The sequence below is a fragment of the Saimiri boliviensis genome, chromosome 8, assembly GCF_048565385.1.
Source record: "Saimiri boliviensis isolate mSaiBol1 chromosome 8, mSaiBol1.pri, whole genome shotgun sequence".
Taxonomy (NCBI): Eukaryota; Metazoa; Chordata; class Mammalia; order Primates; family Cebidae; genus Saimiri; species Saimiri boliviensis.
In genome coordinates, this window is record NC_133456.1 from 74208318 (window position 1) to 74226406 (window position 18089).

Below are 18089 nucleotides of genomic sequence, written 5' to 3' on the forward strand. Positions count from 1 at the left end.
CACCCTGCACGCACCTTTATCACAGTAACCACTTACGCGGTATCGTAATTTGTCATTATCTATGTACACGGCTCCAAGTAGACTGACCTCAAGGGCGAGGGACTGCCGCTTGTACTCAGCCCCCGGGTTCAAGTTCCAGCTACGTCTCTAGTTAGTTTTGTGATCTTAGGCAAATAACTTAATCGCTCTATGCCCCAATTTCCGTGACTTATAAAGTTGGCATAAAACTTTCCGTCATATGCGGTTGCTGGGCGACATTAAGGTGACGCTGCGTGTAAAGCACGAGGCAAAAGGTAAGTAAAAAAATAAACGGCTCCTAAAGCGGTAAACGTGTGTTCATTCACCTGATCCACCTTTCCGTGTGCACTCAGCAAACACTGAGCACCAAATGTCCTCTGGGACCCCGGAACGCCTCCTCCTCGGTGGAGCAGCCTCACGTGTGGCCTGTGGGCCTTGTCCCACGGGCCGGCTCGGAATTGGCTCCGCCGAAGAGAAAACCCTGCCCACAGCCCTTCCGATCTCGTCAGCCATTGGGCCGGGGCCGTGCCACACTTCTTCTTGTTGCCGGGCTCGGAAATAGGTGGCGCTGCCAGGTTGCGCGTGCGCAGATCGAGGATGAAGCTTTCCGGTCGGGCGGGAGGAGGTGACGTCAGGAGCGGTGGCGGGCGGGGGCCTCGGGAATCCCTGGGGACGCTGTATCTGTGGGCCCTTCAATCGCGTCACAAATCAGCGACCGAACTCTGGCTGAGGTGGCTGAGGCGGCGAAGGCGGCAGCGGCGGCGACAGCTCTGGGGTTTGCGTCTCGGGGTGTGTCGGCCGCCGCTGCTGCTCGGGCCTGGTATGTACAGATGGCTGGTTAGGATTCTCGGCACCATTTTCCGTTTCTGCGACCGGTCGGTGCCCCCTGCCCGGGCCCTCCTGAAGAGGCGGCGCTCAAACAGGTGAGACTAGAGGGGGCTGAGCGCCGGCCGGGCCCTCCCCCTCCCCCACGGCGGCGGCCTCGGCGGCCGCGCGGCTCTAGTTCAGCCAGGCTCACCTGCGGCGGGAGGGCTGCGGGTCGCCGGGATCCTAGTGACGCAGCCGCCCCCGGCGCGCCGTGGGGAGGCAGCTCCTGATGAAGGAAGGGCCGGCCGTCTTCGGAGCGGCCGCTGATGGCAGGGTCGTGGCCGCGCTGGTGGCCGAGAACGAACCGGGCTTTGCCGCGCTGAGGCCGATGGCCGGCACTGGAGGGATCCCGTCTCTGTCGCGGCTCGCTGCTCACAAAGCACCCTCCCAAGTGTCATCTGCGGTCGCGAAGTGCAGTGAGAGGAAGTGAGAGTCGTCGATGGCCCAGAGCCGTTTCGACTGCAGCCACGGTCCTCGCAGCGAGACGCGGCAGCTGTTTTGTTCCGAAACAGCCGTCAGACAGTCCGCGTTCGGGGCCAGAAGGGTTCTGTGTCTTAGACTTAGTGAATGAGAAAAAAGGGCTAGGTGCCTTATTACTTTAAAACAGTCACTAGTCTGTGGTCTTAAATTCAGTTAAAATTGGGGGGAAGCTCAAAGCTGTTTTCTTTTTCTTTTTCTTTTTCATTTGGTTGAGACGGAGTCTTGCTCTGTCGCCAGCCTGGCGTGCAGTGCCGCGATCTCGGCTCACTGCAATCCCCGCCTCTTAGGTTCAAATGATTCTCCTGCCTCAGTCTCCTGAGTAGGTGGGATTACAGGCGTGTGCCACCACGCCTGGCTAATTTTTGTATTTTTAGTAGAGGTGGGTTTCACCATCTTGGCCAGGCTGGTCTTGAACTCCTGACCAAAAGTGATTTGCCCACCCCAGCCTCTCAAAGTGCTGAGACTACAGGCATGAGCCACCGTGCCCCGCCCCGAAAGCTGTTCTTATTTAGCATCTGCTCTTTGGAGCGTCCCATTTTATCGAATCGACCTCCTTGCCTAAAAATTAATCTAGAAAATAAAATACAAATTCTACCCTCTCCCCAACTTCAGTGATCAAGCGTTAATTTTGTTTTTTAAAAATTAAGCCTCAATATTAAAAAAAGTGGAAGAAGTGTTGATTTGTGGAAGCTTGAGAAAACACCATGTCTAATATGTTAGTCTGAGAATGCAGGTTATTGATGAAACTGGTTGTTGCTTAAATTGCATCTCTGGAACACATTGCCTTGTTTTTCTCTCCTGTCTTTCTGTGGTGTTGATGTAAGGATCATTTGAGAACGCGTTGTAAAGTGCTTAAACTGATGCTCAGTGTATATAAGGGTAGCGTTTGTTTATTCTACCCTGGGGTCTTTTGCAGACTCTGGTGCATGATGAGCACTTGGTACATATTTTTCGAATAACAGAAAGTTAATTCCCTTTCCCTTGTCCTCTTTTTGATGTGAATCCCTGCTAGTCTGGGGAACATGGTTTGGAGATCAAAACCTTGATTTTTACTACACGTTAGATGTGTTCACATCCTTAATCCAATTTTCGGTGTAAACCAATTTTCAGTCAAAATGAAACCAGGAGGCTTGTCGGAATGTATAAAGGTATGAGCTGAGTGGAATCCTGGGATCTCATTCTATTCATTTTGTGTGTGTGTATGTGTGTGAATATAATAGATGATAGGTGTTCAGAGAGTTGATGAGTACTATACTATGAGCCTTTAACATTCTTGACATCTGAATCCTGAAACTTTCCTCAATTCCGAAGTTCTGTATTACCACCATAATGCAATGTAGTTTGCGTGATAAAAGTGAAGTTATTAAACACCTTTTTCTGATTAAGATTTAACTTTCTAAAGTTGTAGAACAGTTTTTTGTTGTTAGTGTTATTTTTCAAGATGGAGTTTCATTCTTGTTGCCTAGGCTGGAGTGCAATGGCGTGATCTAGGCTCACTGTAGACTCTGCCTCCCAGGTTCAAGCAATTCTCCTGTCTCAGCTTCCTGAGTAGCTGAGATTACAGGTGCCCACCACTATGCCTGGCTAATTTTTGGTATTTTTAGTACAGATGGCGTGGGGGGGTGTTTCACTACATTGGCCAGGCTGGTCTTGAACTCCCGATCTCAGGTGATCCACCTGCCTTGGCCTTCCAAAGTGCTGGGATTACAGGCGTGAGCCACTGCGCCCGGCCTTGTAGAATGGTTTTTTTAAACTCCCTTATACACACGCAAAAGAAAAAACAAAAATAAAAAAGAATTGTCTTCTAAGGCTGTTCATGTTAATACTGTCACCTAAAGTAAAAGATGGCTTTCTTTGGGGAACATTTTCAATTGCTTATTTGTTGTTTTTAAATCATTTCTGGAGAGAAAGAGAAAATGTTAGTCCTAAACTCTTTTATGGGTTAATTTACTAGCTAAGTGACTTTGGCCAGTTTCAAGTTTGTACTCTAACCAGATGGCAGATTATTATTTGGTAAAAAGTTTGGGTCTTTCTCAAATAGTTGAAACTGTAGCATTGAGTCTTCAAATGTGAAAAGCCTACTATAAAATAGCAGTCTCTCTTTTGTTTTCCTTTTATTTTTAGTTTTCTTTTCTTTTTTTTTTTTTTTGAGACAGTCTCTTTCGCCCAGGCTGGAGTACAGTGGTGGTGATCTCAGCTCACTGCAGCCTCTGCCCCCGGGATTCAAGAGATTCTCCTGCCTCAGCCTCCTGAGTAGCTGGGATTACAGGCACCTGCCACTATGCCCAGCTAATTTTTTTTTTTTTAAGTAAAGATGGGGTTTCACCATCTTGACCAGGCTGATCTTGAACTCCTGACCTCATGATCACCCGCCTTGGCCTCCCAAAGTGCTGGGATTACAGGCATGAGCCACTGTGCCCAGCCAGTTTTATTTCGTTTAGAGACAAACTCTCACTCTTGCCCAGGCTGGAGTGCAGTGGTATTACCTGGGCTCACTGCAGCCTTGACTTTCTAGGCTCAAGTGATCCTCCTGCCTTAGCCTCCCGGGTAGCCAGGACCACAGGCACATACCACCAAGGCCGGCTAATTTTTTATTTTTATTTTTAGTAGAGATGAGGTCTTACTTTGTTGCCCAGGCTGATGTCACACTCCAGAGCTCAAGCTATCCTCCCCTTTGGCCTTCCAAAGTGCTGGGATTACAGGCACCAGCCACTGTATCCCACCAGCATTCTCTTTTAAAACATCACTTGGGGCTGGGCGTGGTGGCTCACACCTGTAATCCCAGCACTTTGGGAGGCGAGGTAGGTGGATCATTTGAAGTCAGGAGTTCAAGATCAGCCTGGCCAATGTGGTAAAACCCCATCTCTTCTAGAACTACAAAAATTAACTGGGCAGCAGTGACACGTGCCTGTAGTCCCAACTACTTGTGAGGCTGAGGCAGGAGAATCACCTGAACCTGGGAAGCAGAGGTTGTGGTGAGCCGAGATCGTGCCACTGCATTCCAGCCTGACAACAGAGTGAGATACTGTCTCAAAAAAAAAAAAAAAAAAAAAAAAATCAGTTGGATCTCATTTTATAATAAAGCAATAGAAGGGGGATGTGTTATATGAATAGTAAGTCTACTTATATAAATAAATGTGTGTATAAATAAATATATATATATGCACATTTTCTTTTCTTTTTCTCTTTCAGCACTCTGTTTTCTGCAGTGGACACTGATGAAATACCAGCCAAAAGACCAAGATTAGGTACTGAATATAAATTTAAAAAATTTTTAGTTTATTATTAGGAAAAATATATGCATGAAACAAAATAAAAAAAGATAAAAAGCATGCAGTAAAAATTAAGTCTTGGCCAGTCGCAGTAGCTCACACCTGCAATCCCAGCACTTTGGGTGGCTGAGGTGGGCGGATCACCTGAGGACAGGAGTTTGAGACCAGCCTGGCCAACATGGCAAAACCCCATCTCTACTAAAAATACAAAAATTAGCTGGGTGTGGTGGCAGGCGTCTGTAATCCCAGCTACTTGGGAGGCTGAGACAGGAGAATTGCTTGAACTTGGGAGGTGGAGATTGCAGTGAGCTGAGATGGTGCCACTGCACTCCAGCCTGGGGTGATGAGCAAGACTCCATCTCAGGGAAAAATAAAAAAAGTAAGTCTCTTTCCTAGCCAGATGTGGTGGCTCAGACCTCTAATCCCAGCACTTTGGAGATTGAGGTGGGAGGGTCACTTGAGGTCAGGAGTTCGAGACCAGCCTGGCCAACATGGCAAAAACCGATCTCTACTAAAAATTAAAAAATTATCCAGGTGGTGCACACCTGTGTTTACAGGTGTGCACTTGAGAGTGCTGAGGCATAAGAATCGCTTGAACCCTAGAGGCAGAGGTTGAAGTGAGCCAAGATTGTGCCACTGCACTCCAGCCTGGGTGACAGTGAGACTCTGTCTCAAAAAAAAAAAAAAAAAAAAAAAAAAAGTCTTGGCCGGGCGCAGTGGCTCAAGCCTGTAATCCCGGCACTTTGGGAGGCCGAGGCAGGTGGATCACGAGGTCAAGAGATCGAGACCAACCTGGTCAACATGATGAAACCCCATCTCTACTAAAAATACAAAAACTTAGCTGGGCATGGTGGTGCGTGCCCGTAATCCCAGCTACTCAGGAGGCTGAGGCAGGAGAATTGCCTGAACGCAGGAGGCGGAGGTTGCGGTGAGCCGAGATCGTGCCATTGCACTCCAGCCTGGGTAACAAGAGCGAAACTCCGTCTCAAAAAAAAAAAAAAAATGCTCTTTCCTATCCCTTTCTTACTTATCTTTTCTAGAGGTGACTACTGTTACCAGGGACTTGTCTGATCTCTGCAGGTAAATAAGCCTAGGTGTAGACTGCATTATTTTAAAATTCTAAATCCTTCTATGAAGAAAAGACACTTCTTTTTTTTTTTTTTTTTTTTTTTTTTTTTTTTTGAGACGGAGTTTCGCTCTTGTTACCCAGGCTGGAGTGCAATGGCGCGATCTCGGCTCACCGCAACCTCCGCCTCCTGGGTTCAGGCAATTCTCCTGCCTCAGCCTCCTGAGTAGCTGGGATTACAGGCACGCGCCACCACGCCCAGCTAATTTTTTGTGTTTTTAGTAGAGACGGGGTTTCACCATGTTGACCAAGATGGTCTCGATCTCTTGACCTCGTGATCCACCCGCCTCGGCCTCCCAAAGTGCTGGGATTACAGGCTTGAGCCACCGCGCCCGGCCAAAGACACTTCTTTTTTTTTTTTTTTTTTTTCCAAAGACACTTCTTTTTAAGGAGGAAACATTATAAATCAAACTGAGGTGACTCTAGTTCAGATGGCTGAGGGAACCCATCTTACTTTTTTTTTTTGAGACCGGGTCTCATTCTGTCACCCAGGCCGGGATACAGTGGCATGATTATAGCTCACTGCAGCCTCCCTGGGCCTGGGTGATCCTCCGACCTCAGTCTCCCAAGTAGTTGGTTGGGCCTACAGGCATGTTGTCACACCTAGCTAATTTTTGTATTTTTTTGTAGAAACAGGGTCTTGCCATATTGCCCAGGCTGAAATAGGCAGCAGTGGCATTCTGAAAGAATACTCTTGTCTTTAGGAACCGATAATATTTCTTTTTTTTTTTTTTTGAGACAGGGTCTCACTCTTTCTTGATCTTGTCATCAACAGGTTGGTGTTTTGTTTTTTTAAAATTTTATAAGAGATGAGGGTGTCACTCTGTTACCCAGGCTTCAGTGCAGTGGCACGATCATAGCTCACTGTAGTCTCAAGCTCCTGGGTTCATGCAATCCCCCTGCCTCAGTCTCCCAAGTAACTGGTACTATAGGTGCGTACCACTACACCTGGTGAATTATTTTGTATTTGGTAGATATCAGAACTCCTGGCTTCAAGTGATCCTCCCGCCTGGCCTCCCATAGTGCTGGGATTATGGATGTGAGCCACTATGCCTAGCCAAGTCTTTTCTTTCAGTATATTTGAATGGTTAAAGAAAATAAAAGTAGATTAAAGGAAAAAGGCATAGTAAAATACTATAATAATATATTCTTTCTCAAAAACGATTGTGAATTTGGGTTTACCTCCAGATGTGGAATTGAGTGTGGACATATTTGTGTTAGTATTTTGTTTAAATTCAATGAGTGTTTATTGAGCATGTCTCAGTGCTAACCAATATGTTAGGTTTAACAGAAAATACAAAAATTAGTAAGACAGGGTCTCCATTTTTTTTTTCTTTTGAGATGGAGCCTCGCCCTTTTGCCCAGGCTGGAGTGCAATGGCACAATCTTGGACCACTGCAACCTCTGCCTCCTGGGTTCAAGTGATTCCCCTGCCTCAGCCTCCCAACTAGCTGGGAATACAGTTGCCCACCACCATGCCTGGCTAATTTTTGTGTGTTTTTTTTTTTTTTTTTGAGACGGAGTTTCGCTCTTGTTACCCAGGCTGGAGTGCAATGGCGCGATCTCGGCTCACCGCAACCTCCGCCTTTTGGGTTCAGGCAATTCTCCTGCCTCAGCCTCCTGAGTAGCTGGGATTACAGGCACGCGCCACTATGCCCAGCTAGTTTTTTGTATTTTTAGTAGAGATGAGGTTTCACCATGTTGACCAGGTTGGTCTCGATCTCTCGACCTTGTGATCCACCCACCTCGGCCTCCCAAAGTGCTGGGATTACAGGCTTGAGCCACCGCGCCCGGCCTATTTTTGTGTTTTTTTTTTTTTTTTTTTTTTGAGACAGAGTTTCGCTCTTGTTACCCAGGCTGGAGTGCAATGGCGCGATCTTGGCTCACTGCAACCTCCGCCTGCTGGGTTCAGGCAATTCTCCTGCCTCAACCTCCTGAATAGCTGGGATTACAGGCACGCGCCACCATGCCCAGCTAATTTTTTTGTATTTTTAGTAGAGACGGGGTTTCACCATGTTGACCAGGATGGTCTCGATCTCTCGACCTTGTGATCCACCCGCCTTGGCCTCCCAAAGTGCTGGGATTACAGGCTTGAGCCACCGCGCCCGGCCTATTTTTGTGTTTTTAATAGAGATGGGGTTTCACCGTGTTGGCCAGACTGGTCTTGAACTCTTGACCTCAGGTGATCACCCATCTCTACCTCAAAAAGTGCTGAGATTACAGACATGAGTCATCGGAGTCGTCGGCCCAGCTGTGTTTTTATTTCTTTTTTTTTTTTTTTTTTGAGATGGAGTTTCGCTCTTGTTACCCAGGCTGGAGTGCAATGGCGCGATCTCGGCTCACCGCAACCTCCGCCTCCTGGGCTCAGGCAATTCTCCTGCCTCAGCCTCCTGAGTAGCTGGGATTACAGGCACGCGCCACCACGCTCAGCTAATGTTTTGTATTTTTAGTAGAGACGGGGTTTCACCATGTTGACCAGGATGGTCTCGATCTCTCGACCTCGTGATCCACCCGCCTCGGCCTCCCAAAGTGCTGGGATTACAGGCTTGAGCCACCACGCCCGGCTGTTTTTATTTCTTTATAAGGCAGGTGATGTTGGCTTTACAGATGCAGTAGTAATTTAAAATTATCTTTTTTAATCCAAAAAGGGAAGTCAGTTTTAAAGAAAAATATTAATAGCTTGTACTTGTGCTTGGATGTGGTTAAACAACAATGACAACACAAACTGTGGTATTACAGAAGGTTTCTGAGTTATTTATTATAATCATCTGTTTTATGGATTTCAATGTTAAGGATCACTTACTGCATCGTTCCCATTAAATATGTAGTATGATTTTCTCAATGGTGAACTGTAGAAGGGAATGTAAGCCAAAGGGGAAGCAGTGGCTGGCAGAGTTTCTAAAGGTCTGTAGAGCACTGTCCAGTAGAACTTCCTGCAACGATGACTGTTGAGCACTTTAAATGTGGCTAGTTCAGTTGAGGAACTGAATTTTAAATTTTATTTGATTTTAATAAAAATTTTTTTTTTTTTTTTTTTTTTTGAGATGGAGTTTCGCTCTTGTTACCCAGGCTGGAGTGCAATGGCGCGATCTCGGCTCACTGCAACCTCCGCCTCCTGGGTTCAGGCAATTCTCCTGCCTCAGCCGCCTGAGTAGCTGGGATTACAGGCACGCACCACGATGCCCAGCTAATTTTTTTGTGTTTTTAGTAGAGACGGGGTTTCACCATGTTGACCAGGATAGTCTCGATCTCTTGACCTCGTGATCCACCCGCCTCGGCCTCCCAAAGTGCTGAGATTACAGGCTTGAGCCACCGCGCCCGGCCGATTTCAATAAAATTTTTAAGTTAGGTAACCATATCTGGCTACTAGCTACTGTGTTGGTCAGTATAACTCCATGGGTTGGTTTTGAGAGAAAAAAAGCAAACGCAAGGGTAAAAGAAAAGAAAGAAGACTCAGAATTTCAGATTCATGATCTTAAAGGTGAAAGGGATTTTAAGAGATCTATGTAGTCTAGTCTTAGGAAAGTAAGGTGATCTTTCCCCCATTTTACAGATGAGGCAGGCCTTCTGTTTTAAAAAAAAAAAAATCAGTGAGATCTTTTGACATAATCTTTGGGGCATACCCAGATTTTGATAAAATTTATAGGGAAATAAATACTATGATATTGTTTAGTAGCCACAATTTGCTGTGTTATCAAGAGTCCTCTTGTCCTCTAGGGTCTGACAGACTAGGGGTTAAGCATCAATCTCTAAAGCTCTTTTTATCCTCCTTATAAAGCACAGCAGACTGTGTTACATCCCTCAGCAGTGTTAGAGGGGGATAACCTGGAATTCTCTGTGATTCACAAAATGAAAAACAACTCATTTGCATAGTTTGGTACTTATAACTATTAGCAGATTACTTCAAATTGGATTGTGCTTTGCCTGATCGTTACTTTTCCCCTTTTGTTTGTTATTCCCCTATATTTCTGGAAAGTATTTTATATATTCTGCAGCACTTACTGCTTAAAAGCTACCATTGCAGTTCATTTTTCCCTAAAGCAGAATGGCTAAGGTGATGGTCTGTTTTTCTCAAACTAGTGTGTTTGAATACCCTTAATTAGGAAATTGAAAGAAAATTGTAGAAAGCTTACATCAGATATATAGAAAGTGAGAAAGAGGTAGTGTAATAAAAGCAGGAAGTGAGGAAAACACTGAAATCTACCCTTTCCCTTTATTTCTGGTGGTAAGGAGGGGTGAGCCTGAGTTTTGTTTTGTTTTGTTTCTTTTTTTGAGATGGAGTCTCACTCTGTCGCCCAGGCTGGAGTGCAGTGATGTGATCTCAGCTACTGCAACCTCTGCCTCCCAGGTTCAAGCGATTCTTCTGCCTCGGCCTCCAGAGTAGCTGGGATTACTGGCATGTGCCACCATGCTCAGCTAATTTTTTTTGTATTTTTAGTAGAGACGAGGTTTCAGCATATTGGTCAGGCTGGTCTTGAACTCCTGACCTAGTGATCTGCCCTCCTCAGCTTCCCAAAGTGCTGGGATTACAGCCGTGAGTCACCACCCCCACCCGAGTTTTTTTTTTTTTTCTTCTGAGACAGGGTCTCCCTCTGTCACCCAGACTGGAGTGCAGTCGTGTGATCTCGGCTTACTGAAACCTTCACCTCCCAGGTTCCAGTGATCCTCTTACTTTAACCTCCCATGTAGCTGCAATTACAGGCATGTGCCACCAGGCCCAGCTAAATTTTTTTTTTGAGGTGGAGTCTTGCTCTGTCGCCAGACTGGAGTATAATGGTGCAATCTCAGCTCACTGCAACCTCCACCTCCTGGGTTCAAGCAATTCTTCTGCCTCAGCCTCCTGAGTAGCTGAGATTACAGGTGTGCACCATGATACCCAGCTAATTTTTGTATTTTTTGTAGAGATGGGGTTTTGCCATGTTGACCAAGCTGGTCTCAAACTCCTAACCTCAAGTGATCGGCCTGCATCTTCCCACCAAAGTGCTGGGATTACAGGTGAGAGCCAGGTGCCCAGCTTAAGATCTTCCAACACATCTCCACTAGAGGGATAGTCTTGTTCCACCTTAGATGTTTAAACGCTACATATTTTAGGCCAGGTGCAATGGCATACACCTGTAATATCAGCACTTTGGGAGACTGAGGCAGGAGGATCACTTGAGCCCGGGATTTCCAGACCAGCCTGGACTACATATCGAGACCCTGTCTCTACCAAAAAAATAAAAAAAATTAGCCAGGCATGGTGGTGCATGCCTGCGATCCCAGCTACTCAGGAGGCTGAGGTAGGAGGATCACTTGAGCCCAGGAGGTTGAGGCTGCAGTGACTAGTGATAATGGCACTGCATATCAGGCTGGGTGACAGAGTAAGGCCCTGTCTCAAAAAAAAAAAAAAAAAAAAAAAGCTGCATATTTTATACTTCACTTAGCCAAGATATAATAGGGGCTTAGTAAACAGTTGTTTAGGGCAACTACAGTATATTGTTACTTGCCCGGGAAGTAAGGACAAACCAGTGAGAATAAGACAGTGCTTCCTGTAAAATTCTGCCACACTTGGTGGCTATATGCTCCTTGTTGTTTAATCATGCCCTCACCTCTGTGGTAAACCTTTATTTTTATTTTTTATCTTATTTTATTTTATTTTTGAGACAGATTCTCGCTGTGTTGCCAGGCTGGAGTGCAGTGGTGCGATCTCAGCTCACTGCAACTTTGCCTCCCGGGTTCAAGCGATTCTCCTGCCTCAGCCTCCCAAGTAGCTGGGACTACAGGCACCTGCCACCATGCCCAGCTAATTTTTGTGTTTTTAGTAGAGATGGGGTTTCACCATGTTGGTCAGGATGGTCTTGATCTCTTGACCTCATGATCCACCTGCCTCACTCTCCCAAAGTGCTGGGATTATAGGAGTGAGCCACTGCACCTGGCCTATTTTTATTTATTTATTTATTTATTTATTTATTTATTTATTTATTTATTGAGACAGAGTGTTGCTCTTGTTACCCAGGCTGGAGTGCAATGGCGCGATCTCGGCTAACTGCAACCTCTGCCTCCTGGGTTCAAGCAATTCTCCTGCCTCAGCCTCCTGAGTAGCTGGGACTACAGGCATGCGCCACCATGCCCAGCTAGTTTTTTGTATTTTTAGTAGAGATGGGGTTTCACCATGTTGACCAGGATGGTCTCGATCTCTTGACCTCGTGATCCACCCGCCTCAGCCTCCCAAAATGCTGGGATTACTCCAGTTTCTGAGTTCAAGCAATTCTCCTGCCTCAGCCTCCTGAGTAGCTGGGACTACAGGTGTGCACTACTGCGCCCAGCTAATTTTTTGTATTTTTTTTTTAGAGACGGGGTTTTACCATGTTGACCAAGCTGGTCTCGAACTCCTGACCTCGTGATCCACCTACCATGGGCCTGCCAAAGTGCTGGGATTACAGGCATGAGCCACTGTGCCTGACAAAAATTTATTTTATGTGTCCTGGAGAACGCATTGCTTAAAAGCTGTCATCTCAGAACATTTTGTGTGTGTGTGAATCAGTGTGGATTTGCTAAAGTGATGGTTTAATGTTTTTATATTCAGATATTTGATATTAAAAACAATATTACAATATTGGTATTCCAGTTATTCAGTTAGAAAAAGATTATTTTTATAATTACCTTTTTTGTTTCTTTTTTTTGTTTGTTTTTGAGACGAAGTCTCCGTCGCCCAGCCTGGAGTGCAGTGGTGCAATCTCAGCTCACTACAACCTCTACTTCCCAGGTTCAAGTGATTCTCCTGCCTCAGCCTCCTGAGCAGCATGGACTACAGGTGTCCGCCACCACGGCCAGCTAATTTTTGTATTTTTAGTAGAGACGGGATTTCACCATGTTGGCCAGGATGGTCTTGAACTCTTGACCTTGTGATCCACTCTCCTCGGCCTCCCAAAGTGCTGGGATTATAGGTGTGCACCACCGTGCCGGGCCACCTTTTTATTTCAGTGGTTGAAAATAGGACCTTTGGCTAGGTGTGGTGGCTCACACCTGTAATCTCAGCATTTTGGGAAGCTGAGGCAGGCAGATCACCTGAAACCAGGAGTTCAAGGCCAGCCTGACTAACATGGAGAAACCCCATCTCTACTGAAAATACAAAATTAGCTAGGTGTGGTGGCGCATGCCTGTAATCCCAGCTACTCTGCAGGCTGAGGCAGGAGAATCGCATGAATCCAGGGGTGGTGGTTATGGTAAGCCTAGGTAGCACCATTGCACTCCAGCCTGGGCAACAAGGGTTAAACTCCATCTCAAAAAAAAAAAAAAAAAGGACTTTTTTCAGTTTTATTTTTGGAGACAGGTTCACTCTGTCACCCAGGCTGGAGAGCAATGGTACAATCACAGCTCATTGCCGCCTAAACCTCATGGGCTCAGGTGATCCTCCCACCTCAAGTCTCCCAGGTAGCTGGGACTCCAGGCACAGGACACCATGCCCAGCTAATTTTTGTAGAGATGGAGTTTCTCCATGGTGGCCCAAGCTGGTCTTGAGCTTCTGGGCTCAGGCAAGCCTCCCATCTCAGTCTCCCAAAGTGCTGGGATTACAGGTGTGAGCCGCCGCACCGAACCAACAGAACTTTTAATAAAAATTGAGAGAGGCTGTTTCCAAGATATCATTTGATTTTTTTTTGCTGGAAGTTTGTTACTCTATATTTACAGTTTGTTGACACTTTCTAGATTGCTTTATTCACCAAGTGAAAAACAGTCTCTACAATGCTGCCAGCTTATTTGGATTTCCATTCCAGCTGACCACAAAGCCCATGGTAACTTCTACTTGTAATGGAACACGGAATGTGGCCCCTTCAGGAGAGGTCAGTGGGGATAAGGCTCCATTAGGAATACTGATCTTTGTAATTAATCATTAAATTTTAGAAAATTCTCTTTTTTTGAGAGTTAATGTATACAATTACTTTTTTCCAGAAATATTTATATCTTATCAGCTGAGAAATTAAAGGTTAATAAATTGAATATTTAAAATGTGTTTATAAAGAGCTAAATATTATTACATATGCTTTCTTATTTAAGTATGTACAAAGAAACTGGAATTGTTACTTTTACATTAATTTGTGGGTCTTGACAAATTAAACCCTAGGTCTTATCGATGGTATCTCTTTTATGAGCTACCTAAGAAAAAGTTATCTTTTCATAACTTACTTAGATTACAAAATTTAGATGATACAGAGGTGATTCTGTTTGATTTTAAGGTATTTTCGAACTCTTCATCTTGTGAACTGACAGGTTCTGGATCCTGGAACAACATGCTGACACTGGGTGAGGTGGTCAAAAATATTTCTGTTTCCTCCTACCTCCTTCTGCCCATTTTTCCTATGTTTTAAAAATGTGAAAGGAAAACACCGATTTGGATTGGGATGAGAACAAAGACATTCTTTTTACTGTTCTAAAAAGCAAGTGGCTTTTCTTCAGAAGTGTTGTCTTTGAATTTACTGTTGTTTTTTGTTTGTATTATCAGTGTCCTTAATGTGACTTAGATCAAGGTCATATTTAAAAAGTTCATTCATTTAAAAAAAAAAAAAAATTTCCTGAGAATTTACTCTGTGCCAGGCGCTGTACTAAGTTAGGGTGAGGTGGCTCTTCTCTGTAATCCCCGCACTTTGGGAGCCTGAGGTGGGCAGATCACGAGGTCAGGAGTTTCGAGACCAGCCTGGGCAACATGGTAAAACCCCATTTCTACAAAAGATACAAAAATTAGCCATGCGTGGTGGTGCATGCCTGTAGTCCCAGCTACTCAGGAGGCTGAGGCAGGAGAATTGCTTGAGGTTGCAGTGAGCCAAGGTTGCGCCACTGCACTACAGCTTGGGCAACAGAGCAAGACTTCGTCTAAAAAAAAAAAATAACAAAATAACAAAATAATAAAACCGTATTCCTGTTGGGAAGCAGCCTTAGGTTCCCAGTTACCACAGTTTTATGGACTAGGGACTTCCATGTTATCCTTAGATCCTGAAGTTGAATTGTCATTATCATATATATGCACTATACAAAATGCTATACTGGGGAAAACTAGGAAGAAGCCAGAATCCTGCAAAATAGTTGTGATGTCTGCCACTCAGGTAGGCTTGTAAAGTTGGAGGGGAAGGAAGGTAGGGAAAATGAGCTTTGAGAAGTTGTAGGTTCAAAATTCTAAAGTGGAAAAAGTTAAGGAAATGATAAAAGCCCTAGAGTTGTGCTTCTCAAACTTTTTTAAAAAATACCTCTGGGCATAGAGAAAAGCAAAAGAGAATTAATACTCCTGTGTCTGAGAAGCTAGTTCCTAAAAACTTGGAACAAAGGTGATACTTCTTTGAGGCCTTTAATTTCATTTAAAAAGTTAATATAAATTGAATTTTATCATCTGTTTGGAATATTTGTTTAGAATTGTTTACCATTAAAATGAACATATGTGAGGGCTGGTAGATTTCTCTTGTGCCTTAGATGCTGGCACTGCTGTGTTTCTGTGGGTTTGTGTACAGTCTCGAGTCAGTGCAGCACAGGTATTCCTACGGCAGGTTTCTTGTGTAAAGAGATGTAAAGTCTCTTACCTGCAACTCCTGGGAGCCAGATATGTTTGGGAATTCAGAATTTTTTATATTTTAGGTGAAAAATATGAAAATATGGCTGGTTTTAATTTGAACAATTTACTCAAATTGATTAGATTACAGAGAGTTAGAATCTGAGTTCTTTATGGCCTCTTAAACAGTCCCATCAAGAAAAATAAGCAAAACCTGCCAGTGAATTCTGTTATTACATTTCTGAGATCAAAGACAAACTAAGCCTTATTGCTTTCCTTTAACTTCAACAAAATTTGTGCTAGACTCCTGTACTATTAATAGAAATTGAAAAACAAGATGTTTATTTAGCTCTACGATGTAGGTTGCTCACAGATTTTTTTTCTTTCCTTCTGCAGACTGTTTTCAGGTGATTTTTCATTTCACAATTACAAATGCATTTTTTAAATAGGTAATAAATCTCCTAATGGAATAAGTGACTATCCAAAGATCAGAGTGACAGTAACCCGAGATCAGCCGCGCAGAGTCCTGCCTTCCTTGGGGTAAGTTTTAAATTCTTTCTGTAAATGGAAACTTAGTGCTTATTAGGTGCTCACTCTTGCTAGGCATTCTCAATTTTGTTCTGTCATGTAGTCTTGCTAAGTACTCTGAGGTTAGTAACTTGCTGAATGTCATGCAGCCAGTGAGAGACTTGAGTGTGTATGGTGGTTTTTTGATTTTTTTTTTTTTTGAGATGGAGTTTTCCTCTATCACCCAGCTAGAGTGCAGTGGTGAGTGATCTTGGCTCACTGCAACCTCTGCCTCCCAGGTTCAAGCAATTCTGCCTCAGCCTCCTGGGTAGTTGGGATTACATGCACCCTCCATCATGCCTGGCTAATTTTTGCATTTTTAGTAGAGATGCGGTTTCACCCTGTTGGCCAGGCTGGTCTCAAACTCCTGACCTCAGGTGATCCGCCCGCCTTGGCCTCCCAAAGTGCTGAGATTACAGGTGTGAGCCACCACGCCTGGCCTTACATTTTCTACTGTATTATATATCCATAGCATCTGATCTTGAAAACCGTTTTAGAGAGAATTGTCACTTACTTTATTCTCAACTTAAAAATATAATTATGCATACAAAAAGTGCTGAAATTTTAAGTGTACATTGCCTGGTTAATTTTCATACACTGGTCACATCTATCAATTCTGTGAAATATTATTAATAGTTTTCTTCCCTCCTTTTTCTGTATTCTTTCTAGAATTTTTATTGCTTGGACCTTCTTTTATTCATTAGACCTTCTGGATTGATCTTATTTTCCCATATATTTTCTTCTTTCGTTGTTCTTGTTTTTTTTTTTTTTTTTTTTTTTTTTTTTTTGGGGCAGGGTCTCAATCTGTCATTCATGCTGGAATGCAGTGGCCCAATCTCGGCCCTCGACTCACTGCAGCCTCTGTCTCCTGGGTTCAAGAAATTCTTCCACCTCAGCTTCTCATAGCTGGGATTACAGGGGTGTGTCACCATGCCCAGCTATTTTTTGCATTTTAGTAGAGACAAGGTTTTGCCATGTTGGCCAGGCTGGTTTTGAACTCCTGACCTCAGGTGATCCACCCACCTTGGCCTCCCAAAGTGCTGGGATTACAGGCATGAGCCACCACAGTTTGTTTTTTAAAAAAGCAAGAAAGCCAATTGTGTTGGCTCATGCCTGTAATGGCCTTCTTGCTCTTTTTAAAAACATTTTTTACGGCTGGGCGCAGCAGCTCACGCCTGTAATCCCAGCACTTTGGGAGGCCAAGGTGGGCAGATCACAAGGTCAAGAGATCGAGACCATCCTGGCCAACATGGTAAAACCCTGTCTCTACTAAAAATACAAAAAAAAAAATTAGCAGGGTGTGGTGGCGTGCACCTATAGTCCCAGCTACTCGGGAGGCTGAGGCAGGAGAATTGCTTGAACCTGGGAAGCAGAGGTTGCAGTGAGCCGAGATTGGGCTATTGCACTCCAGCCTGGTGCCTGGCGACAAAGCAAGACTCTGTCTCCAAAACAACCACAAACAAACAAACAAAAAAACATTTTTTACTAATTCTTTTTTGACTGTCAGTTTTAAGTTAGAAGAGTTCCCCCCACTGCCTATTCCCAATTTTTTTTCTTTCTCCAAGCATCTTTTTCTTATATGGATGCAATATCTTTCCTTATCTCTCTAAAGCTGTTTATTATTTTATAATATGTTTTGAGTGCTCTATTCGGCTTTGTGCCCTCTCCCTCTATGTTAGTTTATGTTGGTTTTATCTTTCAGGTTAGAGTCTTTATGCAAATACTTGGGACGCCTCGGCTATCCACTTATGTTTAAGAATGAGAAACTAGCCGGGCGCGGTGGCTCAAGCCTGTAATCCCAGCACTTTGGGAGGCTGAGGCGGGTGGATCACAAGGTCAAGAGATCGAGACCATCCTGGTCAACATGGTGAAACCCCGTCTCTACTAAAAATACAAAAAATTAGCTGGACATGGTGGTGCGTGCCTGTAATCCCAGCTACTCAGGAGGCTGAGGCAGGAGAATTGCCTGAACCCAGGAGGCGGAGGTTGCGGTGAGCCGAGATCGCGCCATTGCACTCCAGCCTGGGTAACAAGAGCGAAACTCCGTCTCAAAAAAAAAAAAAAAAAAAAAAAAAAAGAATGAGAAACTAAAAAACAGTGTGCTCTGGAGTTGAATAAATGGCTGATTATAGGGCTAGTGGGAAAGTATAAAGTGAGTCTGAACATCTTGTGCCAGAAAGTAAAAGAGTGTTCAAAAACGGGCATGCCAACCTGACACAGGACAAGATTTTGAAGGTGCTTTCAC

At 44.4% G+C, this 18089-nt stretch overlaps 1 protein-coding gene across 6 annotated transcripts in view; it reads left to right on the forward strand.

The window, feature by feature from the left end:
- The first annotated feature begins 650 nt into the window (after positions 1-650).
- The window catches only part of SENP2 (SUMO specific peptidase 2), a 51326-nt gene continuing 33887 nt past the window's right edge, over positions 651-18089 (forward strand). Inside the window, exons 1-6 of one of the 6 annotated variants that reach the window (XR_012518852.1) lie at positions 651-941; positions 4558-4613; positions 10666-10758; positions 13450-13583; positions 13977-14043; positions 15727-15817. Coding sequence is in view for 5 of the 6 variants with exons in the window: in XM_074404666.1 (XP_074260767.1) it covers positions 841-941; positions 4558-4613; positions 10666-10758; positions 13450-13583; positions 13977-14043; positions 15727-15817 (542 nt within the window). In the remaining variant the exon portion in view is untranslated. Of the gene's footprint in view, positions 942-4557; positions 4614-10665; positions 10759-12093; positions 13584-13976; positions 14044-15726; positions 15818-18089 lie in introns of those variants that run through there. The other 5 variants (XM_074404666.1, XM_039478838.2, XM_074404668.1 and 2 more) reach the window with 5 other exon arrangements.